At 46.8% G+C, this 26,146-nt stretch overlaps 1 protein-coding gene across 1 annotated transcript; it reads right to left on the bottom strand.

Moving 5' to 3' along the window:
- Positions 1-650: 650 nt before the first annotated feature.
- Positions 651-24,771, bottom strand: LOC147245621 (sodium- and chloride-dependent GABA transporter 3-like). The gene is made up of 14 exons (XM_086186067.1): positions 24,613-24,771; positions 19,902-20,036; positions 18,954-19,091; positions 18,147-18,252; positions 17,634-17,766; positions 17,257-17,391; positions 16,749-16,852; positions 15,822-15,946; positions 15,621-15,733; positions 5,396-5,533; positions 5,081-5,183; positions 1,691-1,791; positions 974-1,144; positions 651-882 (listed from the first exon to the last, which is right to left on the bottom strand). The coding sequence occupies exons 1-14, from the start codon at positions 24,740-24,742 to the stop codon at positions 817-819; spliced, it is 1,698 nt and encodes a 565-aa protein (XP_086042193.1). The 5' UTR covers positions 24,743-24,771; the 3' UTR covers positions 651-816.
- Positions 24,772-26,146: the final 1,375 nt, after the last annotated feature.

The raw sequence follows: 26,146 nt of genomic DNA, 5'->3' as shown, positions 1-26,146 counted from the left end.
CCTTCCTGCTGGTAAAGGAAGGTTCTGGTGGCTGCTATTGCAGGATGTGCTTGCTGATGGAGAATTGTTGGGTGGAGGTTCATTGAAGGAAGGAGGTGGTGGACCTGCTCTACCTGTTAAGTGTCATGAGAGAACTTTTGTTGTGATTTGGCGCTATAGAAATAAACTTGACTCCAGTGCTACTCAAACACGTCCCTCACTGTCATTCATCCTTTCACTTCTGCACAGGACGGCAGAATTGGTAAGAAGTTCACTTTGCAACACAATTTATCCTTGGCTTTGTTGAAACAAAAGTCTGCAGCCACGGTCAAAACCCCTTCCCTTATTCATCCTTACAGAGGTGTGAAAGACCACCCCCCTCACTCAATCCTTCGCTCAGCCCCTCCCTCCCTCCATCAGTTTCTCACTCACTCATTCGCTCACTCACTCATTCCCTGACTCTCTTACTATTGTATTTTGTAGAGCTTTTATTAGCTTATAGCAGGAGCTACACAGACAGGTAGCAACAACATACGCTCACAGACTGACAGGAACCCGGAAGTGCTGTACTCTTAGTAGAAGCAGAGGTTGTACAGAGCAGTGCTGCAGTGCCATCTACTGGCGGTATCAAATTTGAAAAAGTACTACAGTCAGTACTTACTCCCTCCCTCCTTCACCCACTCATACTCTGCCCGAGCAGCTGATGGTTTAATAAAAAGAAATCCTGTGTTCCACATCTTTCTCATAATGTTTTAATAGACTGATGGTTTTTCTCTTTTTGACTCATGATAACTCATTCAGGTTCCGGGGCTGACATTGGTCTCATCTCTGTTTAATTCAGATGTTCCCCATTCGTTTGGGAACGATGGGATCTCTAGCAGGACGCCACAGGACGCACAGACGCTGTTGAGGACAGAACAACAAACTGTTACTGAATGATGAAGTTATGATCATAAATATGGGTGATAAAGAGAAGGAAGCAGGGTCCTCATACCTCCCTGAAGCTGCCCTCAGTTAGCCAGATCTTTCCAATCGCCCAAAGAGGAACCACAACGACAGAGGACAGGGACATGGCCCAGCCTAGATAATAGACCCAGTGTGGGTACACGTGTCCCCCTCTGGTGGTGAGGGGCTGGTCGTCCAGAAAGGAGCAGATGAAGCAAATCTTGAGGGAAAAGCAGAAGACCAACATTCAGGTTCCACTTCACTCTCATTGTCAGGTGATGAAGATTTTTGTCTGACACATGCAACCCAGTTTTAGAGAGATCCTCCTCAGCTGGTCATGACGAGCCTTCCCCCCCCCCCCCCTCTCGCTCTCTCTCTCTCTCTCACCCAACCAGTCGAGGCAGATGGCCGCCCACGCAGACCCTGAGTCTGCTGGATGTTTCTGAGTGTTAAGAGAAAAACCTCTGCTTTCCAGTTATGGACAAACGTGGTTTGAGGTCTGACAGGTTCACCCTGGACAGGCCAGTCAGAGTGATGTGTGTTAGACCCTCCTCCAAGACTCAGTTTCAACCAGTACTGCTGGGACGTTCACCTGAATGCATCACACCTGTGCAGCAGCAGAGCCAGGAGCAGCGCTGCTGGAACCCCATCACATTCACTCTGACCAACTGCAGCCACAAGACGGACGCATTTCCAGAAATTATTGCACCGTGCTGCCCTGCTCCCTGGAGCTGAGTGATGACATCATGAGTGATGGTGAACTCACCATGCAGACCAGCGGGGTGAAATAACGCCAGCACAGGCTGAACAGAAACCACGGTCTGTGTCCGGTCATTTCTTCAACTGCATCACACATCTGTTCAGCTCCTGCAGTAAAACCACAACTAGTTAGCAACTAATTACCAACCTGCTGGTGGAGAAGATTCCTCAGGTTGATGAAGTGACCTGTCACTCATGTAGTGAACACAGACATGGCTCTGATTAGTACATAGCTACAAAACTGGGAACAGCTGGAAAACTCTGAGATGAGCCAAAAACACCTTGATGGTAACATCACTAGATGACCTTTGAACTCATTCAAATGGACTGTGCCAAAAGCAAGTCTTTTTAAGTTCCTGTTGGATTTCAACTTTCTTTTTGAGTTGACATGTCAAACCTCCTCCGTCTCATTTCCACCTCTGACAGGAGCTCCCGTGAGTCATCAACACACAGGTAATCTATCCAAACAAAGGGACTTCTGTTCATGTTGGAGGAATGAATCGGGTCTCTGTCTCTCCCACCCTCGACTGCAGAAGAGTGTTATCAGCCCCTTTTACACACAGAATGCGCCACATTTGCGGTCCAGTAGAGGCGGGACTTCATCTTGTCTGTGTGAAATGGAGGCGTAATATTCCTCTTTCCAAAAATGCCGCCACTTGTGTGGGCGTAAACATGTGACGTGACGTGCAGCACGACGTTGCGCGTGAACAGTGACGTACAACATACACGTCAGGAGAATATTGAGTGTCCCGGTCCAACCGCCCTCCGCCGCTGCTGCTGTTGTGGTCACAGACCTGCTGGAACTTTTTTCCTAAGTTTCTCAAGTTGCTGGTGAAGTTCCAACATCTGGTGACAGTCACATCCACCAAGCTCCTCCGCTTCCTTTTCATCCAACAAGCCATCCTTCACAGTCCCATGAGGTGGTGATTCACGGTCCTCTTGCCCATGATGTCAGCAGCTCCCTGATCTCAGCGGCTCTCCAGGGGCTCGTCTTGCTAAGTGACCATGCATCAGACGAATACTGAGCCCCATGACAGTTGCGAAGTTTCAAAACAGCAGTTCGCCGCTCCGGCTTCCATCAGCATCAGTGTTGACATTCTCAGAGGTGTTTGATGGGGGAGAACCAGCGAACCTCATTGAGACTAAATCTACATTGTCCAGATTAGCTCATTAACATTTCAGTGCCACATCACGAACATTAGCCGGTCTATTCCATCTGTTCCCACCCGTTCATCGTCAACACTCCTCCCTCACCTCCCGCGGCTTCTGTCCTTGTTCACAGCTAACACTAATTATTCTAATTCTCTCCTCGGTTTCCCTCATAAATCACTTCAAAACCTTCAACTGTTCCAGAATTCGGCTGCTCACATCATCATTGAACCCCCTCCTTTCACCACATCACCCATGTCCTGCAGCAACTCCACCGCCTCCCAGATGAATCCAGAATAAAATTCAAAATTCTTTGAGATGCATTCCAGGCCAACCACAACCTCGCCCCTCCTTATGTCAGATCTCCTCCACATCAGGACCTCCTCCCACTCCCACAAATGCTCCTCCTCCATCGCCTCAGCACCATGGAACTCTGGAATCAACTCCCACCGGACCTCCGGAATGTCAACTCCCTTCCTCTTTCAAATCCAGACACAAAACTCGCCTGTTCAAGATCGCAAACACTCTGTCATTGTTCCATTTAATACTGTGTGTGGCTTTTGTCTGCCGCTTGACTGTCTTCATTTTATCTTTGGAAAGTGTTCTTGAGTGCTGAGAAAGCTGCTGATAAATAAAACGTATTATAATTATTAGAAATGATTAACAGAGACTTGTGTACGTCGTTTTTGAATAAGCTTCAAGAAATCAAAGAGGAATGATCAGAAGTTGCTGAATTTATCATTTATTTGAAAATGTTTCTAAACAGAGGTGGCACGGTGGAGCAGTGGTCCTCACTGTGGCCCCCCAGCAAGAAGGTTGTGGGTGGAGCCCCGGCTGCAGCGCGGGATCTTTCTGTGTGGAGTCTCCATGTTCTCCCTGTTCCTGCTGGGTTCTCTCTGGTACTCCAGCTTCCTCCACAGTCCAAAGACATCAAGAGGGGACCAGGTTAATCCAGACTCTAAATTGACCGTAGGCGTGGCTGGGAGAGCCAATGGTTGTCTGTCTCTATGTGTTGGCCCTGCCATGGACTGGTGACCTGTCCAGGGGGAAGGCTGCTAGGATAGGCTCCACCCCCACCACCCTCAACAGGAGAAGAGGGGGAGGATGGAGGGATGGATGGGTGGATGGATGGAGGGATGAGCAATGGATGGATGGATGGATGATGGATGGGTGGGTGGATGGATGGATGGGTGGGAAATGGATGGATGGATGGATGATGGATGGGTGGGTGGATGATGGATGGATGGGTGGATGGATAATGGATGGGTGGGTGGATGGGTGGGAAATGGATGGATGGTGGATGGGTGGGTGGATGATGGATGGATGGGTGGATGGATGATGGATGATGGGTGGATGATGGATGGGTGTGTGGATGGATGATGGATGATGGGTGGATGATGGATGGGTGTGTGGATGGATGATGGATGATGGGTGGATGATGGATGGGTGGGTGGGTGGATGTTCTAAAAGCCCTCAGATTAGGTTCCAGATGTCTTTGATCAGAGGACCAAACCAACTCTCACCAGGACAGCTCAGATGGAGCTTCTGCTGCCACCGATGTGGCTGCTGGTTCAGCGTCACTGCCAGACACGTAACGCTCAACATCACTCAGTCTAAACACAAAATAAATAAACTCGGAGTTTCAGACGGAGTATGAACGAAACAAAATGTGTGTGTGTGTGTGTGTGTGTGTGTGTGTGTGTGTGTGTGTGTGTGTGTGTGTGTGTGTGTGTGTGTGTGTGTGCGTCTGCGCAGGACAGAAATAAAGGGGGGAGGTAGTTATTTATGTACAGGCCAGATGATGGTTTTGGTGTTTTATATATCAGTGTTTAAATGAACTGACAGTGTGTCTGTGTTTACTACTTCCTGCTCTACTTTTCTATCAATCTGCAGCCTGATGTTGGATCTGATGTAGAAAACCAAGCCCATCTTCTCTCAACTGTGTCTCTGCACCGAGTCAGCTGACCTACAGCTCTCTACTAATTTGTTATTCTCCAAACTGAAGCAGGTTGATGGAGGAACAAATCCTGAACACTGAACAAAGAGCAAGGAGAGAGGAGGAACGCATCTCGCTTTGGTGTGATGACGGAGGCAGCTGCAACAAGCTGCGCTTCTCAGCTGTGTGTGTATGCAGGGGGAGGGACTCTATGTGTGACTGACAGGACAGATGCCTATCAGAGCTGAAAACTTGTTTCATCTTAGTGTCTGGCTCATCCCCAGCGTGCAGACTGAGTGATGCATCACTTACCAAAGGCCCAGCCAGCAGCCACACACTGCACCAGGCACACAAACACGATACACGCTCCATTGGCACCATAGTAGTCTACCAGTTGGAACTGGTAGATTCCACCCTGGAAACCACACCACATGTTCAGCATCAGCTCATGAACAGATATCTAGTCAGAACGAAGCCTCCATCTGCAGGGAAGGAGGACCATTTCACATGCTGGGCAGTAGAGTTACTGAACTTTTATATTCTTCATGTCTGTGGACTCTCTGGCTCTCATTGACACCCTCCAGGTTACAGCTGCTGATGTTGGGGACGTGTGCACCTGTCTAGTACCTGAGAGGTGAGAGAAATCTGAGTGATGAAGCAGGCGGAGCAGAAGAGGAGGAGGAAGACTTCTCTGCGCCAGGGTCTGCGCATTTGTCTGGGAAACATGTCGATCACTGATGCTGTGATAGTCTCCAGACCTGCAAACTGTTACACACACCCACACACACACACACACACACCACACACACACACACACACACACACACACACACACACACACACACACACACACACGCACGCAAGCAAGCACACAAGAAAAAAAAAGACGTATTTAGCAGAGGTCTATAATGTGATTTCCAGTTCAGGTTTTTAATGTCTTAGTTGTGATCAGTCACATGTTTCTGCTGCTGCAGGTCCTCCTGTGTGTAACATGTTGTCGGGGGGGGGGGGGACTCTTTCCACGGTATAAGATACTTTAAATGATGTGTTAAACTTTCCCCGTTCCCTCTCCAAAACCAGACCCTCTAATATTGATAAACACAATGCTGCAGATGCAGCTATCATGGTTGCAGACACGCAGCAGACGAGCAGCTGTCATGGTGGCAGACACGCCACGCGCAGCTATCATGGCAGCAGACATGCAGCAGAGTAGGCGGTTTTAGAATGAGAAAGTCAGATTCATGCCAGTGTGTTTGACAAGCTGACCCAGTGCATATCAGACACTAAACAGATGAAGTTTGAAAATGATTATTTTTTAGTTTGTTTTCAGTCTCCATGTGTTGGAGAGCCACCTGTGTTGGTGCAGCTTCATGTCTGAACATTGTGCAGGAAATATCCTCTTCAACTGACCTCAGACCTGGTTTCTGGTTTCTCATTTTGAGCAATGTAGGTGCTGAGTGAGTAAATGACAAATAGAGATTGATCACCTGTGCTGTGCACTGCACTCTAAGTTGTGTACATCATGCTGCTTCTGTCTACTCAGCCCGGCAGTTTTTATTTTTTGGTGGCAAACAGCTTAAGTGCAGCTGATAAGGACAATCAACTGCCTCCACGTTGATTATATCTAAAGTCACACTTAATCGAGTTTCTCAAAGTTTCCAGGGATCTTTGTTCTGAACCTGTTCAGTATGAAACTGCATACATGCTTTCCTAATGATTAAAACATGGAAAGTCAGTTACATCTGCTGCTCTCGCATGAATTAAAAATGGTTTGACTCAAAAATACTGTTCTGGTAACTTGTGAGGTTACTGTTTGTACACATCACAACATGAGGTGAGGCTGAAGATTGCTCTTGTTAACACATCTCCTGACCTGAGGCCACATGTTTTAGACACTTGGGTAAAGAGAGGGGCAAAGCTGTCAACTGATCAACATCTGGCAGTGAGTGGGGTCAGATTGCCAGAGAGGGCTCTGGATTGAGCTAACGGGTAGCACAGGTGAGCTGGAAACATCTGAAGCAGGTCCCTTACTGGGTTGGCATTCAACTCTCACTTCTGGTGGAGCATTTCTTGCATTCCTGTGGACGTTGGAGACATTTAAACCAGAGTGGCTAATTTTCAAAGTTTCCATTAGGGGCAGTAACTCTCAAACCCCTGGTAGACACCAGTGCTCGGCTCGGAAAGCTATCCGACTGAAGGAGGCTCTCCGGGATATTTTATCGCAGGGGACTCAAGAGGCCGTTGCAAATGGGCCCAGAGGACAGTAGCCTCAGCCCTGACTGTGGCAGCAGGGTTGATGAGATCCATCCAGAAATAGGGGAGGCCTCTTCAACATTGCATGGAAATCTGGGCAGTGTCAAAGGAGTGGCAGAATGAGGTTGTCATGTGGCAGTGGTGATGGCAGGATGCAAATGCAGAGAATGGAGAGCAGGCAGGACTTGATGCAATCAGGATAATCAATAAACAACATAAAAGCAAAGAATTTCCATTCTAGTCTTGCAAACAGGAAATTTGTGCTTCAGAGCAATCAAAGGACAGTTCAATATAATATAAACAATCATTAAAAATGACAACTTAGTTATCATCCTGCTCTCTCCCACTGCCTGCCCTGGGTCCAGAGGGCATCTCAGAATGGAGCTTGGTGTCTTGATTAGTTCATCAAGTCTCTTCCTAAACCTGCTGATGCCACAGTAGAGTCATAGAAGGTCCTGAGGAGAGCCCCCTGCACTCCTCTGACTATGACCATTGTTGCGTATTTTGGCTTGCCTTCAGTCTGTCACCATGTTTGTTGCAGCACTGAGGAATCCAGCTGAACACTGTGAGTTTAAAGACACTTTAAGTGACACATTAAGAGACCTGCTAGTGTGTGGATTGAGGAATGGAGCTGCCCAGAGGGAGTTACCCATAAAAAGTGACTTAACTCTTGAAAAAGCAATTGATGTCAGTGTGCCAGTGGAGATGGCTTTAAAAGAAGCTCGCAAACTGCATGGTACAGGCAGGGTAGAATGATTCCTGGGGGTACTCAACATACAATAGTGGGACAGAGTTCACAAACTTGAGAATGGTGAAACAAAGGCACAAGGACCATGTTTCCACCGTATCAAGCTAGGACACCTTGCTAATGATGTTGGTGCAAAGAGATGAACTTTAACAACTGTGGTAAAAAGGGCCATATAGGACTTCCGGTTCTGGCATCTGTCATGGCGGCAGCATGTTAGTGAAGTAGCGACCGACCCGAACCCTTTTCCACCACCTCACTCAATTTTACCGACTCGAGAACGACATAACATTAATATTCTGAGGGATGATGAGTGGCCACGGCAAGAACTTGAGGGGCAATTCGTCCTCTGATGGGAAAACCAGAGACACGAGGTCGAACTTTTTTCAACAGAGTAAACCAGTGGAGGCAAGTGCTAAAGCTAATCCCGGAGCCGACGATGGGGATAATGTAAGCGCTGCTATTCTCACGGAGCTCCAAATGTTTAGAAAGGAGAACAATGAGAAGCTGGAGACCATAACATCAACTATGAACTCGCTGGAACAGTCACTTGGGAAGATGGGGGAGAGACTGACCGAGGCGGAAACCCGGATTAATCAGGTGGAGGAGGGGTCCACCCGCTCCACTCGCTTGCTCGGCCACTTGCTGCGCTGGGAGAGACAACTTGAGAAGAGATGTGAGGAGCTGGAGAATTACACAAGAAGGAACAACCTCCGAGTTTATGGTGTGGGAGAAGGCTCTGAAAGTGGAGACATGGTGCAGTGGACTGAAGCGTTTCTGAGAGATCTCCTGGGTATCCCAGCTAGCTCCCCCCTGCAGCTGGAAAGAGCCCACAGATCCCTCCAGCAGAGACCGGCTGATGCTAACGCCCCCCCAAGATCGCTAGTGGTGAGGTTTGTTAACCACCAACACAAGCAACAAGTGCTAGCTGAAGCGTGGCAGATGAGGAACCTCCAATATAAGGGCAAGAGGATTTACATGGATCACGACTACACACCGATGCTACAGAAAAAAGACGCAAATACGCTGAAATCAAGAATCAACTCCATGAGAAGAATATCCGGTTCCAAACTCCATATCCAGCCAAGTTTAGAGTCCACCTGATGGACAGAGCCAAGACCTTCATCTCTGCGTGGGAGGCGGCGGAGGGCTTGCTGTCCCTGGGGATCAAGGCACCCGTCTCTGAGGACCAACAGCTGGAGAAAGAACTGGATCGTATTGGATGGCAGGCTGCAGCCTCAAGCAGCCCCCGTAGGGATGGTATGATGTCTCGGGGGCTCATCCGAGATGTGGAGGCGTTGCAGAAAGACACAGTGAATGCTGACTGAGGGGCGGTGAGTGAGAGGGGATGAAGGCGGCCTTCAATCAGCGGTGGTGACTCGATTTGAGTAGTGGAGGGATTTTTTCTACTGTTCTTGTTATCATTATTTCATTTGGAGCTGCTGGTTATGCACCTGTGAATGTTTAAACAATACTAGTTGTAACGTATAGGATATATATGTGAGGGTGGGGTGGTGGGGTTGGGGGGAGGGGGGTTTAAAACATGTGGAGAGCTGCCTCTCATCAGAGTCAGCGAGGGCCCTTTGCTCTTGACAAAGGCTTTCCCTCAGAGCCAGACTCTCCTGGCTCTATCAAGGTCATGGTGTGGACCTGGTATTTGCAAGTCCTAAAAAGTACATCTGTTATCTTTCTTACTACTTATTCTGTTTTTGGTTCATTTTGGTTCTTTGTTTGTGAGGAACATTCTCTTGTCCTCAAATGTTCAAGCCTGTGCGGGATTCATCACAAAGTTAACTTAACTATAGTGGTTTATGGATACCAAACAAGAGATTAAATTCCTTTCCTTGAATGTCAACGGCTTAGGGAACCCTGTCAAAAGAGCTAAAGTAATGGCTAAACTTAAAAAAGAAAAGACACAGATGAACTTTCTACAAGAAATTCATTTATCGAAAGTAGAACATGAGAAACTGAAGAGATTCGGATTCAAAAATGTCTTCCACAGCTCACACGCAAACGCTCGGAAAAGAGGAGTTGCAATTCTGATGTCTAATGTAATTAAGTTTGAGTGCCAAAAAGAAATTGCAGATAAAGAAGGAACATATATTATAGTAAGAGGAAAAATTGGTCAAACAATGATAACATTGGTAAACATATATGCCCCACCTGAGAGTAATAAGAATTTTTTTAAGTGTCTGCTTGATATCATAGCAGTGGAAGCTGAGGGCATATGTGTTTGTGGGGGTGACCTCAATATATTGATGGATCCTGATTTGGATGCAAGGAGCTTCAAGAGAAATAAAGTATCAATTACAAATTTGGTCAAGAATTCATGGGAGGAAATGGGCTTTTTTGATGTGTGGAGGGACCTACACCCATTGCAGAGGGACTTCAGCCATTATTCAAAAACACGTTCCATTTATTCCAGGATTGACTACTTCTTTGTACAGAAAGAACACAGGGATAAAATTCAGGAATGTAGAATAGGAGTGGCAGACATGTCTGATCACGATGCAATTTACCTGAAGATTCTCTTGAATTGTAGGCGTACAGATACAATATGGAGGTTAAACGTGGGTATTTTAAATAATAAGACAGTTGTTGAGCAAATTAGGGCGGATATACGGACATATATGGAAGAAAATGATAATGGGGAAACAGACCCAGCCATATTATGGGATGCTCTAAAAGCAGTTATAAGGGGCAGGTTGATAGCAATAACAAGCCACCTCAAAAGAGAGAGACTAAAACAGTACAAGATTCATGTTGCAGAACTGAGAAGTTTGGAACAGACACATAAGGGAAAGGAAAAGTAAATCAGAAAATCCAACAACAAATGAATGAAATAAGGGAAAAAAATCAATAATTTGCTCCAACACGAGGTGGAAACAAAAATGAGATATCTGAAACAAAACTACTATGAATCGATCGAATCAGTGAAGTTGTTGGCAAGACGTCTACGAAAACAACAGGCAGAAACTACAATCAATCAACTACATGACCCCAAAACAAATCAACCAAAATATGACCCGAAGGATATTGAAAATATTTTTAGAGAATACTATAAGGAACTCTCCACCCAGTCTTCAGTTTCAGATCAGAGTGGTTTTAGGACTTTTCTTGACTCCTGAGACCTACCTTCCATAGGCACAACGCAAAATGAACGAATAACGGCAGAGATAACTGTAGACGAAATTCAGAAAGCAATAGGAAAATTAAAAACGAATAAGGCTCCGGGTAGTGATGGGTTTCCATGTGAATGGTATAAGAAATTCGGTCAGGAATTAATACCATTACTCCATACTACACTTAATTGGATTATGACTAAAGAGACTGTCCCCTCCTCCTGGTCGGAAGCTATTATTTCAGTTCTCCCCAAACCACAAAAAGACAGAGAATATTGCCAAAATTATAGACCCATATCGGTATTAAATGTTGATTACAAAATATATTCCTCAATTATATCAGAGAATCCAAACATTTGTACCAGACGTGATAGATGAAGATCAGAGTGGGTTTGTTCGGAATAGACAAACGCAAGATAACATGAGAAGAACGTTGCACATTATACATAAAATACATAAAGACAATATACCAGCAGCTTTGATGTTCAAGCTGCGCAATTGCGCCATCTAATCTTATGGTGCAATGACAGCTACGTAGCTAGGTGGAAGGACATTGAAGTTACGACACCAAAAAGCCCACTCCAGACATATATTGGAGAGACAGAGATCCCCACGTCTATACAAAATGAGAATGACACTAATCCCGTTTTATTATTTACTCTGGATATATGGTACTCCACAGTCAAAAGATTAAAAATAGGTAAAGAAATTGGACTACTAAAATGGATCGCTTTTGATGACAAATTCATACCAAGTAAATATGATAGTAGCTTTAAACGTTGGACGGGGAAAGGGAGAACAGCAGTATGCACTACCGTTGAAAAAGGTGAAATGAAGAGCTTTCAACAACTAAAAAACACACATGATCTTACCAACCAAGACTTATTCCGGTATCTACAAGTGAGGGACTACTTTATAAAAAATATTAAAACCAACGAGAATGAAATCCCAATTGTTAAATTACTTGTACAAGCTTATAACAAGATTATTCTGAAACCAGTGTCAGTTTTGTACCACTGTTTGATGGACTCCAAAATGGACTCAACATTATATGTGAAAGTCAAATGGGAAAGGGAGTTGGGTGAGGGCATCCGAGGGCGAGGGGGTGTGGTATGAAATGGTGAAAACACACCAGACAACATCACAATCATTGATTTGGAGAGAATTAATTGGAAGAACTTAATTCGTTATTTTATAACACCTAATATTAAGAGTAAGCAGATGAAGGTTCAACAGCCATGCTGCAGACGATGTAACCATATAAACTCTGATCACATACACGTTTTTTGGAAATGTACAAAAAATTATTGGATTCGGGAAGTGCCAGGACTCTTATCCATGAGTCTGTGTTGGAGGCAGCTCCCCTGGCTCAAGGTCACCTGGTCCCGATTGTTTGTGCTCATGGGGACACCCATGAGTACCCCACCACCATGGTGAAACTCCTAACCACGAGAGGGTTTTTCAGCGTTGAAGTGGGAGTGATCAAGGCCCTCCCCATCCCAGTGCTGAGCAGCCGGGACTACCCCGCCGATTCCCTGCTGGGGAGGGAGGCCCAAAACAAGCTGCAGCGAGAACCCCGGAAATGTAAGTCCCACTATTGTATGTTGAGTACCCCCAGGAATCATTCTACCCTGCCAGACTCTTCTCCACCGGGTGTGGCCCCAGTCCTGACCAGGGATGCTTGTGAGGAAGAATTGGCCTTGGAGGAATCAGGGGACCTCTTCCCACCCCTGGCACAGAGTGAAGAAGACGGGGGGTGGGGGTGGGGCAACCAGCACCAGCCTTGAAAGGTCAGTATGGGTCCGCTCAGTGACAGGATCCAACCCTGGTGAATGCATTGAGAAATGTTCAGGTCATAGAGGGGACAATAGTGGGACCCAAGTTAACCTTGTGCTATCACCACTTTGCTGTGAAGAATGGCCTCCTGTATCAAATTACGAAAAGAAATGACAGGGTCATCGAGCAGCTTCTTATTCCCCAACCGCATCAGCACACAGTTTTGCAGTTAGCACACACGCATTTACTGGGGGCCCACTTAGGAGTAGAAAAAAACCAAGGAGAGGTCCTGCAGAGGTTCTTTTGGCCCGGAGTCCACAAAGAAGTGGAGAATTACTACCGTAGTTGCCCAGAGTGCCAGGTCCCCACGCCAAAACCGACCTACAGGAACCCCCTGGTCCCCTTACCAATCGTAGAAACTCCCTTTGAGAGGATAGGGATGGATATTGTGGGACCTCTACCAAAGAGTGCCCGGGGACATCAGTACATTTTGGTTTTGGTTGACTATGCCACTTGATATCCGGAAGCCATCCCCTTAAGAAAAGCTAATGCAAAACAAATAGCAAAAGAGCTGTTCCTTTTCAGTAGCCAGGTTTGCATGCCCAAAGAGATTCTGACGGACCAAGGGACCCGTTTATGTCCAGAGTAACTAGGGAGCTATGTGAGTTGTTGCAAGTGAAGCAGGTGCGGACCTCCGTGTACCACCCTCAAATAGATGGACTTGTGGAGAGATTCAACAAGATGCTCAAAACTATGCTGAGAAAAGCCATTGACAAGGATGGAAGAAATTGGGACCAGCTCCTCCCCTACCTATTGTTTGCAATAAGAGAAGTTCCTCAATCTTCTATGGGGTTCTCCCCATTTTAATTGCTGTATTCCCACAAACCTAGAGGCCTGCTAGACCTTGCCCAGGAGGCATGGGAGGGGCAACCCTGTCCTCACCGGACCATGACTGAACATGTGGCAGGGATGTGGGACTGGATGGCGGTGGTGTATCCCATTGTGAAGGAGCACATGGAAAAGGCCCAGAGGGATAAGAGTGCCACCTATGACAGAATCACCCAACCCAGAGAGTTTAAACCCAGAGACTGAGTCTTGATGGCGGTACCCACAGTCGAATGTAAGTTTTTGGCAATGTGGCAGGGGCCCTTTGAAGTAATTGCAAAGGTGGGCGAGGTCATTTACAAAGTGCGCCAACCAGGGAGGAAGAAAGGGGAGCTAATATATTATGTCAACCTGTTAAGAAAATGGTATGAGCGAGAGGTATTGTTCACTTCTCTTCCCCCCAAAGAGCAGGAGCTGCTTCCCTGAGCGGAAGTATAGTACGGTCCCGACCTTTCTCCTAACCAACTGCAGCTAGCCAAGGAGCTAGTCGATGGCAACCCAGATGTGTTTTCAGCCCTCCCTGGCTGAACCCACCTAGTGGAGTGTGAGATGCTCACCCCTCCAGAAAAAAAACGGTACACCAAAAGCCCAGAGTGCCAAGTCCAGCCCCATCGTCCTGACAGGCAAGCCGGACAGAACAATACGTTTCTGTAATGATTTCCGAAAAGTAAATGACGTGTCAGGGTTTGATGCCTATCCCATGCCCCGGATCGAAGAGTTGATTGAAAGCCTGGGCATTTATAACCACCCTTGATCTTACCAAAGGGTACTGGCAGGTACCCTTGTCAGCAGAGGCCAAGGAGAAAACTGCCTTTGCCACCCCTGGAGGCCTGTGGCAGTACCAGATGATGCCCTTTGGCCTGGTTGGAGCCCCAGCTACGTTCAAACACTTGATGGATCAGGCACTACATTCACATCAAGGATATGCCTCAGCCTATTTAGATGATGTTGTCATTCAGAGTCCAGACTGGGACAGCCACCTATCTTGGGTACAAAAAGTCCTTGACTCCCTCCGAGAAGCAGGCTTAGGACTTGCTAATTATTATAGAAGGTTCATACCAAATTTTTCCCTGGTAGCTGCACCCCCCAAGAAGCAGGAGGCTGAAGAGGCGTTTGGCAACTTGATGCGGGCATTGTGTTCGAGCCCTGTCCTGATGGTCTGTCTGGACCACAAATTATTTTTCCTCGGAGGTGGGTCTGAGCGCGGTGCTGGCCCCAAGCACTGGAAGTGAGGAACACCCAGTTCTTTATCTGAGTCGCAAATTGTTACCCAAAGAGAAGAACTATGCCACCCTGGAGAAAATGGAGTGGGCGCCATTAAATGGGCCTTGGAAACACTGAAATACTACCTGTTGGGAAGACAGTTCATGCTGGTGACAGATCATCCACCCTAGCAATGGATGGCAAAAAATAAGGAGACAAAGAGCAGAATTACGAGGTGGTTCCTAAGCCTCCAGCCCTTTCACTTTTCTGTTGTTCACAGGCTAGGACTGCAAAATGCCAGTGCACTGTCCCTCCAAGATGCATTCTGGGCCTCCTTCAGCCTACTGAGGACGTCAGGCCCAGGAGAGGGATGTGTGGCATTTCAAGGGGGAGGGCTGCTACGTCCCAAACAAAATGGCTGCCATGCACACTACATTTCCTAGAAGACCTCACTCCTCGGACAGGTGCAGGTGTTTAGGCCACCTGATTAGGGCAGAGTAGAGAGAACAAAAGAGAGAGCCAGGAAGCCTGCAGGTGGTAGGAGCTGGGCAGACACCGAGGACAAAGAGACCACGTTAAGGAAAGTAACTGAAGGGCAAAAGGGGGCAGACAGACACTTTTTGTTGCATAAATTTGGAGACAACAAAAACTTAAGGACCCTCTTCTCCAACGGGAGTTTTCTTTTGTTTTAGCTTGCAGAAGGTTTTCGGGGAAACAAATGAACCGTCAACGTTTTGTTTTTTTTTGTGTTTGGCTTGTTTTTCATACATTTTTGTGTATTGCTCCAGTCTCATCTTTCGGGTTACCTCTCATGACCTCACAAACCAAACAGAGAAACGTTGAATGAGATTATTAGAACTGGTCTTACCACTGTGTCCAGTCCCAGCAGAAGGAGCATGATGAAGAAACAGGCAGCCCACAGCTGAGGCAGCGGCATCATGGCGACAGCCTGAGGAAACGCAATGAAGGCCAGACCAGGACCTGAGAGGACAAACAGGAGCATTCCAGTGTTGGGTTGCTGAATGCAGTCAGTCAGATTCCACAGACAGCTTTGGTGTCTCAATGGTACCTGAGTCAACCACCAAGTGGATAGGAATCCCCTGTTTGTGGGCCATGAAGCCCAGAGCTGAGAAGACCGCAAAGCCGGCAACAAAGCTGGTGGCACTGTTGAGCAGACACAACCAGAGACTGTCCCTGCAGACACACACAGACAATAGACTCTAGTGTGTCCACGCTGAATCAGGGACAGTAAGTCTTGTGACGTGTGAAAAACTCATCACAGGTGCAGCAAGGTGCTGTCACCGTTCAGGGGTACCACTGTGGATCAGGTTTTCTCCATTGTGAATTAACAAACTTGCCACAGAACTTAGAGACATTACATGATACTATTTCTGATTTTTATAATTGATATTATTTCATAGTGAAATCAGTACTTGTAGCAATATTGATCTCGTATCATAGAGACAGCTACTGTGATGTTACTGTGTTGATTTTATTGCTCAGCCCAGGAAATAACTGGAATGCGTCTGGTAAGTGGAAGTGTTTGGGGCTTTGCTGGAAAAAAATACATGTAAAAACTATTTGAAAGTTGAAGTATTGGGAGGTAAGACTGGTAAATACTATGTACATTTATACTACTGTGTATTTCAAGACATCTTTGAGTTGTGGCTGAGATATTATATTGTGTGTTGATGTGGGGTTACAATGACTTGACTTTTGACCACCAAAAATCTTGTCAGTTCATCCTATAGGCCCCTGGAAATTGGACCGAAATATGGGAACATTCCCTCAGAGATATCACAAGACCAGGAAGGATGACCCAGAAACAAAACACCTCCATCCTACAATTTCCACTGCTGTAGAGGCATTAAAGAATCCAGAAAATAATACAGAGTTGAAGTCAATATTTGCGCGTGGAATCAATGACAATCCATCAAAACATACAGAGAAATGTGTTCAGCACAGGCTCAACTGGAATTTCTGATCATAGGCTGACCTGTAACAGTTGTTCTTGATTTTGTTGTAGCTGCTCAGAGTGATAATGGTCCCTGATGCAACACCATAGGAGAAGAGAACCTGAGCACAAGCTTCCATCCACACCTGTGAAAGAACAACAGAGAACAATAGAAATTTTGTAAGACTGTTCCATCTACAACTGTGTAGCCTCGGTTCTCTGTCTGCATCCACACCTCACACATGATTCAGTTTTACGCAATCAAACACCTGAACAGGCTTGCACCAGTCTGTCTGTTCTTGTAGCACTACTTTGTTCCTCTAGAGGAGATGAAGAGGTTTCTAAGAAACTGTGGCTGAACCAGAAGGATGCATGTACATTATACTTGTAAACCCTGCAGTTCAAAGTAACCAGTAAGATCTTCTCCCAGCTGAAGTCCTGCAGAGTTGAGGTGCGGCTGCTCAAGATGATAGACCTCATTCTTTCCCTCACTAACCAGTGAACAGCATCATGTTCTCACTGTGAGTTAAAAGGAGTGATTGTGCATCACCTGAAGGTCTGCCAGGCGAGAGGGATCTGGATACAGGTAGTAGACCACGCCCTGCCAGGCTCCTGGCAGCGTCAGCCCCCTGACCAGCAGGATGGCCAGCATCACATAGGGGAACAGCGCCGTGAAGTACACCACCTGAAATGTCAGCTCTCATTCAGCACGTTGGCCACATGCAGCACAATCCCAGGTGATGGTTGTGTCTTTGAACTGCTCCGTATGTTAGAAGACAAATTGTAAGTCTGTTGAGAACGTTGTGGGTCAAAGGAATAGCCTCCAGTGCATCAAAAACTTTGCTTTATATGTGGCAAAGCCAGTAACATGTATGTTCCTGCATACAGGTTCTACACCAGAATCCTTAGACCAGCATGTTCACAGACCTTTCCAGTGGAGTGGACTCCTTTCCAGATACTGAAGTAGCAGGTCAGCCAGCAAACCAGGAGACACAAGACCAGCTCCCACTTCACCGTCCCCACCTCCTCTATTCCTCCGGAGATGGACAACAATTCTCTCCTTTATGGGACATCAGACAGACAATAATAGTCACATGCAAAACTAGAAATACATCCTGGGAGCACTGACCTCCACCAAGGTCCATGAACACCTGGGATTTGCTTCAAAATCAAAGGAAAACAGTTTCTGATCAGATATTCAACATGAGGACCTCCAGGCAGAGTGCTGTCCAGGCCAATGTAGTACATTTTTATAAAGTTGTTACAAAAATAAAGGTTCCTGGTCCTGCTCCACCCCACCCACCAACTGTCATCCAAATTAGCCTGGTAGATTTGGCGTACTGCTGCTCTGACAGACGGATGATCAACAGAATTTACTTCATGCATGGAGCCATTTCTGTCTGGCTGAAACATCAGTAGCTTCACACAACACTGACTTACTCCCAGAACTCAGAGACAGAAGATGTGGTGAGATTTCCAGATGTCCAGTTGACTGTCAGGCTGTGTTGAGCAGTCCAGTTAGCAGAGGTGAGCTCCACACAGCTTTCTGTTGGTAACAAGATTAATCACTATGTTGCTCACATTTTAGCTTTTTCTTCTAACTTAATCACAGAGGAAAATTGAAAAGGAAAAAAAAGAAAACTATATATTTTTTTATTCCATCCACATGTAAATAATGTGCAAATGGGTGTTGATGAATATTGGTTTATGTACTTGTTTATTTGACAGTGGCATCACCTGGAAAAGGGTGGATTGCCTTTTCTGGGTCAGGGATGAGACCCTGTCCCAGGTGGAGGAGTTTAAGTGCCTTGGGGTCTTGTTAATGAGTGAGGGAAAGAGATTGACAGGCGGATTGGTGTGGCGTCTACAGTTATGTGGACTCCACATTGGTCTGTCAAGGTGAAGAGGGAGCTGAGCCGAAAGGCAAAGCTCTTGACTCACCGGTTGATCTACGTTCCTACCCTCACCTACAGTCATGAGCCTTGGGTAATGACTGAAAAGATGAGATCGCGGGTACAAACATCGGAAATCAGTTTCCTCCTCAGGGTGACTGGGCTCTCCCACTGCAGTACTCACAGTACTCAAGGTTCTTCTGTCCTGTTATAACTACAGTTATTTTTACATTTCGGATTAAATAACTATTAGAAAATACAGACAGTGCTTCACTGGATTTACTTTCAGGAAGTCAAAGCATACTTGATAGTCACTGTTTAGGAGGCTGGGACCTGCACCCGTGGTCACACTAACCTGTGTTCCAGGGGTTGCTGCAGGTGGCCCAGGGCAGAGGGTCCCTGAAACAGTGAATAAGATAGAGGAGGGACCAGGCCAGGATAATGATGTAGGATCTGGAATACAGCTGGATGATCAGGATGGAATAACCAGCCCCTAGAGAGAGAAAACATTCAAATATCCCAGATTTAATCATGAAATATATGAAGTTCATCTCATTTGTTCACAAATGATGGCAGCCAACGAGACAGATATTTGCTGGTGCCACTAAATGTTCATCCCTGCTTGTAAAAGCTTTTTAGTTCCAAAAGTCAGATTTAAGATGACATTTTGCATTTTCATCTGATCTACTGATCACAAAAGTGCTGATATGACAGATGGAAGCATTGTTGGAGTCAGAACACCTCAGTGTTTCAGAACACACACACTTGTGGTGGTTTGGTGTTACTTCCTGAGACTGGTGTGAGTGAAAGAACTGGCTCCAGCCAGTGTGACGTTGTTCCTGTACTTGGTTATGCTGAATATAAGAATAAAGACTAACGCAGGGTAAATCATCCACTGCAGCCTCCTTCTGTTCTGTTTGTGCTCATTTGCTTGGGAATGCTGTTGGCCAGCTGTGATGGTATTTGTTGATGGAGTGCAACAACTAAATCCAGCTCCAGGAACTGATCCTTGAATCTGTGATGAGACTTCCCAACAATTAGTGACTTCTCTCTTGTAGATTATCTGAAAAAAATGGAACTGAACCAAAAGTATGAGGCAGAGGAAGTAGATGTCGGTGTCCTGGATGCAGAGGCAATGAGCAACATTCAGGAGCTCATAGGATAAGAACAGATGAATCTGGACCAAAAGGCTTTTGTCTAAAACTGGAAGCAGAGGTTAGTGGCACTGGACTCATCTTCAGTGTGTCTTCAGTTGGAATGGAACAAAAACAGACAGTATACGGTCATCTTCACCAGGGGTTACCTTGCGCCAGAGGGCAGAGCTTCCTCCAGCAGGTGATGGCGCCCTCCTGAGTGTGCTGACCAATCACAGTCTCTAACAGGAACATCGGCACACCGCACAGCACAGCAAAGAAACAGTAAGGCAACAGGAAGACACCTGCACACACAAACACACACCTGAGTACTGCAGCACAGACATGACATGGCAGGCAACACAAAAAATCACAGTCAAACTGTACCGCAACCTGACATAAAACAAGGAAAAGTGTTGATCCACATGTAGAACGTTGCAGCATGCCAGTAACACACTCATACAAACTTACACAGGTTTGTTGCAACTATGATTCCTGGGGCCTCATGTATCAATACTTGCGTGGATCTCATACTACAAACTTACAGTCGCAAGAATAGAGTTGCGTACGCAAAAAAAATCTGGATGTCTCAATCTGTGCGAACGCCAGAATCCCCGCACGTTTCCTTGATACATCGCAATCAGCGTGGAATTGAGCGCCCGTTACGCCCATCTATAAATACTCAAATTCATTTAAATAGGGTCTCCGCTGTCGGTGCTCGCAGCACAATGTCAAAGAAAAAGAGGTTCACGGCGTGGAGCTGGAAAACAACGAACATTGTGATTGGATAAGAAGTGAGAGGGTGAACGAGGTGGGTTCAGAGCAATGCTCCCCCGCGGAGATGAAAAAAAAGTGGTGGGACCTCAAGGTGGAGGTCAAGCGGCGTACAGCTGCCCTCCAGAGGAGTGCCGGCCAGACAGGTGGGGGTCAGGGAGAGGGGCACCTGACCGATTTTGAGCAGCGGGTGGCGGCAGTCATGGGCAGCACCTCTGCGGGAGGGATTGTCGCCACCACCCACGCTGACTCCGAGAGCCTGGAGGGTCAGTAATAACTCTCTTACACAACATTTCCACCTGCTTTACCACAGACGTAAAGGCAACAAATACACAGAATCAGACATTAAATAAACCAATATGTTCATTGACAGAAACTGATCCGTCTGCAATGCCGACGACATGCAGCATCCCTGCCGGCTCCCGCGCCAGCCCGTCCGCAGGGTCTGAGTCCTCCGCCAGGACCAGCGGCATTCGGGGCTGTCCGTTCCCCAGCCCCAGCACCAGGCCAACAAGCGGTGGACGGTCCTCCAGCCTACCCAGACCCAGCGTTGCATCCTCCAGCCAACATGGATCCAGCTGGAGGTTCCCCACACAGGCGGTCCTGCAGTCGCAGGAGGACATAACGTGGATCAATGAGCGGCTCGACCGCCTTATTAAAGCACTAGAGCGTTTAGTTGAAAAAATAAAAATAATCTGGCGTCATGAATCGTGTGATTGTTTCTTATCCATTCACATTGTGGAAATGAGAATCTGCCTTGCAAGGACTGCTGCCCAGCCGGGATTGGCATCCATCCCTTCAGCCTCTGGGTCATCCCGTGGGGGGACATGCTGCTCGGCATGGGGGACGCCATGCAGGTTGGCCACAATGTGAAGGACGCCACAAGCCATCACAATGCGGCACACCTTTTCCAGACAGCGCCATGACCCTTCAGCTGGCTAATGGCTCTCTCCACCACTGACCGAGTGTGAGAGTGGAGGTTATTGTACCTCCGCTCTCGGTCAGTGAGGGGGTTGTGGAGAGGGGTCATCAGCCAGGTCCTCAGGGGGTAGCCACTGTCACCTGCAGTGTTGCACACTTTTGGTTTAGGTGACTGGTGCGAGTTAAGTTTGTCAAACAATATTATTAAGCATTTACCCACCCAGCAGCCAGTCGTCCGTCACCGCACCTGCCAGCAGCCTCTCCCCAACAGTGCTGGTGGACAGAATGTGCGAGTCGTGCGTTGAACCAGGCCACCTCGCAACAATGTTGAGCAGATCCATCTGCGCATCGCTGATGATCTGCACATTGATGGAGTGGAAACCCTTACGCTTTTGTGGCAACATGAGTGCAGTCATTAGAGAATTAGACAGTTGAGAATCCGGCTGTTGCTGCAAATTAATTTTGGCCTGTTCAATGATCAGGTCCACCACCCAGGGCCTGGTCCGGCTGAGGGTCAACTGACTCACCCCGGAACGGTCCACCATCTCCCGCTGGAAGGCTTTTTCGTGCCAGATGTATGTGCGGTTATCAAAAAATGTCAGTTACCAAACTTTGCCACAGGGTGTCGCCAACGGACCAAAGTGCAGTTCACGCAAGAATCGGCTTTCCGCCAACTTCTATGGCAACGCCAGAGTTGCCGTGAAACAGAGCAAGAATCGACGAACTTTTCACGTTGATACATCTGAACGTGAGCGTCCATCCTGGCGTACGCAAGTTTTTGTTGCGTAAACCGCGTTGATACATGAGGCCCCAGGTACACCACCAAGGGCATGGCCCAGCTGAGGGTGGACTGGCTCACCACGGAACGGTCCGCTATCTCTCGCTGGAAGGAGCCAGTGGCCATGAAGCCGAGCATACTCAGCACCAGTGTTGGCACCGGAACAGCACGGCTCCTGGCGGTTCTGTGCTGGAGCGCCGGTCGCAGCTCCTCACAGATCTGTAGGAGGATGTGCCGCGGTAGCCTGAACCGGCTCACCAGCCACTCATCAGAATTTTGCAGCAGATCCTCCCGCTCCCTGAAATGTCGCTCCCGTCTGATTAACCCGTTTGCCACGCTGTCCAAAAAGTGCCGCCATTGTTGAAAGTTGCACATTCAACAAAATCGTGAAGGCTCTTTTATAGCAGCTTAAGTACTGCCAGCAAGTGTTTGGGTTTGTGTTGATGGGTTTTTTTGTGCCAGATGTATGTGCGGTTATCAAATAATGTCAGATACCAAACACCACCACAGGGTGTCGCCAACGGACCAAAGTGCAGTTCACACAAGAATTGGCTTTCCGCCAACTTCAACGGCAGCGCCGCAGTTGGCGTGAAACAACGCAAGGATCAACGAACTTTTCACGTTGATACATCTGAACATGAACGTCGATCCTGGCATACGCAAGTTTTTCTTGCGTAAACCGCGTTGATACATGAGGCCCCAGATCTGTTTACTTAAATCTTTTTGAGTTGAGGCAGATTATATATTGAGGAGAAGCTCTACACTGTTAACTGTTTTGTTTTTTGTTTTCAGGGATACAACTTCCAGTCAAAATCTCCTCCTGATTCACGTGGTGTACCCCACAGATTAGTATTGGGACCACTTTTCAGTTCCTTGTGTCCTTATGCGGCTCCACTGGCTTCTGGTTCCTCAGAGGATCCCACACAAAATTCTCCTTACCTTCAAAGCCCTGCATATCCTGGGTCCCTCTTACCTGTCAGACCTCCTCCATCCCAACCCCCCACCTCGTTCCTCTTCAGCTACTCTGCTCCCCATCGCTGGAAGTGAAGCCTTCAGCTGATCTGTACCCTGACTCTGGAACCCGCTACCACCTCAAACCCGCCAGGTGGACTCTATCAGACTGTTCAGATATAAACTCAAGACGCACCTGTTTAGATTTGTCTGTCATTGTGGTCTCACCATTTTCTGTCTGTCTTCCCTTGATTTTAACCTTCTCTTTGTATCCTCCGATTTTATGTTTTATCATGTCTATTAAAGGTTAAATGTTTCTTTATTGTCATTGAACATATCTGCATTTAAGGGGTCCTTGGGTGCTTTGAAAGGCATCAATAAATAAAATGTATTATGAGTGACAGAAAAATCATCCAGCTTAAGATGCTGAGAACTGTGACCGCCAAACCTCTCTTCATGCTGAAGGTATTTAATGGGAGAGAGAGTTGTGGAAAGGTGCATTGAAATATAATGCAGATTTGTTTTTTATTTGCATAGATCTGACTGCTCCTGAATCAACCAGAGGGTAAAGCATAAAGATGGTCCAGGCTAAGTGGCAGATAGACATCATTGTTGTCTTGTTGGTAACATGTCTCACATTGTCCCACCAAACATTCTTTCCGTCCCACATTTGTTTTTTTGAGACCTGTTCATCCTACTTGAGGCATTCGTAGATCTGTCAACTTCCAGAGCACCACAGCTAAAATGGATGAAAACCTGCACATCCTGTTCCATTTTACCTGAAGGCAACTGTTGCCGTTACTCTACCATATTTGCCTCGTCGTGTTTAAGATAAAATGTACATATTGATCTGTAGACATAACTGGTTCAAAGTTAAATCTAATTGTAAAAAATGCCCCAAAGCTGTTTACTTTTAAGATTAATCAATATCTCAATCAATAAACAGAACATGTGAGGTCTCCAGTAGCCATCAGGATAGAACAGTGAGGGTGTTAGCATCCACTATTTTAACAGTGATGATCCAGTAATGGTGATGTTACTGGTTCCAGAGACAGAGTCCCAGTATGGTGAGGAAGACTCTGAACTCCAGGCTGCTCCTGGTGAGCTGGTTGGCCACTAGCATGGCAGCGTCCCCCATCAGCGAGTGAATGATGGAACACATCAAAGTGCTGCTAAGGACACGTGGGACTTGATGAATCCAGGATTTAGCCAGAGACGCTGCTGCAGACATGAAGCCCATCTCCTGTATATACTGAGTCCACACGGGCACCATGTTGACCATGAACACACTCCAACTGCTGCAGGGGTCAAATCCTTCCCTTCTAATGAATGTAAAACTGTTTGTAACAGACGTAACAGAGAAACTAAGAACAGATGGTAACTTTTACCTGTAGTCAGCTCATGTGGGTTTTCATGAAATCGTCTCATTAGTGAGTTCCGTGTGTGCTGCAGCTCACCTCCTCCGTTCTTATAGCACAGGTAGGGGAACCTCCACACGTTCCCCAGGCCCACCACATTGCCTGCTGCTGCCAGAATATACTCCCTCTTCTTGCTCCAGTGTTGCCTCTTTTCCACTTTGCTCTCCATGTCTGTTCCCTCCTCCGTCCTCTGATCAGTCGTCGCTTCTCACTTCTGTCAGCCTGATGTCTGTCTGTGTTTGGCCCCGGGGCACCACAGAATTCAGTGTTGACTAATAAAGCTGGATTTGGAGCTGGATCTATGGTCTCATTTGATAAAAGTTTGATTCCCAGTATTATCATTGAAATCCAGTGTAATAATCTCCTGACCCCCGTCCAGAGACCCCTGGGGTCACAACACCTGCAGCTGCAGCTATAGAAGGAGGCACTGAGGATGACATATCACAGGTGAACCTCTGAGATGGTTCACCTGTGATTTAGGTGTAGCACCTGATACGGTTGATTGTCTCAAGATCTAACATGTCAAAAAGAAGAAAGGCTTTCACTATTTCAAACATGTAAACGTCCTCTCTGTTCTTAAATCATCCAACTGATTGTGCAATCAGGAATGATTCACTCTGTCCCCTGTTAACCAGAAACACCAATATTTCTGTGTCTGGTTTGAACATGTTGAGACTTTGGCTGATAGGTTACACTTTAACATGAAGCCAGTCGATGTTTGACATCCTGCTGCAGAAACTTTTGTTTAGTTTTCAACAACGAAGCATAAAACAGGACAGAACCCACAGGAACCACACAGCTGACGCAGGGGGACAGGACTGTATGTCAAGTGAGCACCTTCATGATGAAAAGTCCCACCAAACAGAATATGCAGTTCAATGATCCACCGTGGTGACACCTGATGGGAGCAACTGACAAGAAGAAGATATTTGAAGGATTAGCGCTTCCTCTGGAACAGGCAGCGTTTGATTGACTGAATTGATCACCAACCCTGGCAACCACGCCGCCACCCTTGACATGCTGAATGTAGTTGGTAGCACAGGCCTCTGGTTGTTCTCTCCCAGGACGGCTTGCTGCACCGAGGCAGCTCCATCCAACGCTCCAGCCTTTCTTTCTGAAAAGGTCGTTTCATGTGCTGCAGCCATGGGGGAGGTGCAGTCTGGTGTCTGCTCCAACTCTCCAACTCCACCCTCTTCATGAGGAATTTTAAACCAAAACAACTGACATCAATCAGAATAAACATTGAGCCTCCCCATGATCAACTTTAGTTTTGTTTTTACTGAATAAAAATAACCATGAACTCCTTAACCCTATGAAAGGAGGATTTCTTTCAGGGACAGCAAAACTCTCTGTAGTTTATTGTAGTTTCTCCTTTGTATTGCTCTTTCTTATTTTCTGCTGCTACTTCTCTGCTTCTGCTGCTGCAACAGTGACAATTTCCCCACCAAGGGATGAAAGGCTTGTCTTATCTTAAATTGAGTGACTAAAAGAATCAAAGTTATTTTCCATCACTCAATCAAGTTTGGCACAACAGACCAACAGCACCATCACCTGCAGCTCCACTCAGCTTCAT

Source organism: Aulostomus chinensis, chromosome 18 (assembly GCF_037954235.1).
Source record: "Aulostomus chinensis isolate RoL2024-O1b breed Wild chromosome 18, RoL_Achi_v1.0, whole genome shotgun sequence".
Classification (NCBI taxonomy): Eukaryota; Metazoa; Chordata; class Actinopteri; order Syngnathiformes; family Aulostomidae; genus Aulostomus; species Aulostomus chinensis.
Note: the sequence above shows the minus strand (reverse complement) of the source record. Positions and strands in the feature narration are given on the sequence as shown.

Bases quoted from the DNA above. Each gene is read 5' to 3' on its own strand.
- LOC147245621 (XM_086186067.1), bottom strand. From the start codon at position 24,742: ATGGAGAGCAAAGTGGAAAAGAGGCAACACTGGAGCAAGAAGAGGGAG. The intron at 19,092-19,901 runs GTAACCCCTGGT...TTCTCTCTCTAG, and splicing joins GCTCTGCCCTCTGGCGCAAG to GGGCTGGTTATTCCATCCTG. The intron at 15,947-16,748 runs GTCAGCCTATGA...GTGTGTCTGCAG, and splicing joins ATCAAGAACAACTGTTACAG to GGACAGTCTCTGGTTGTGTC.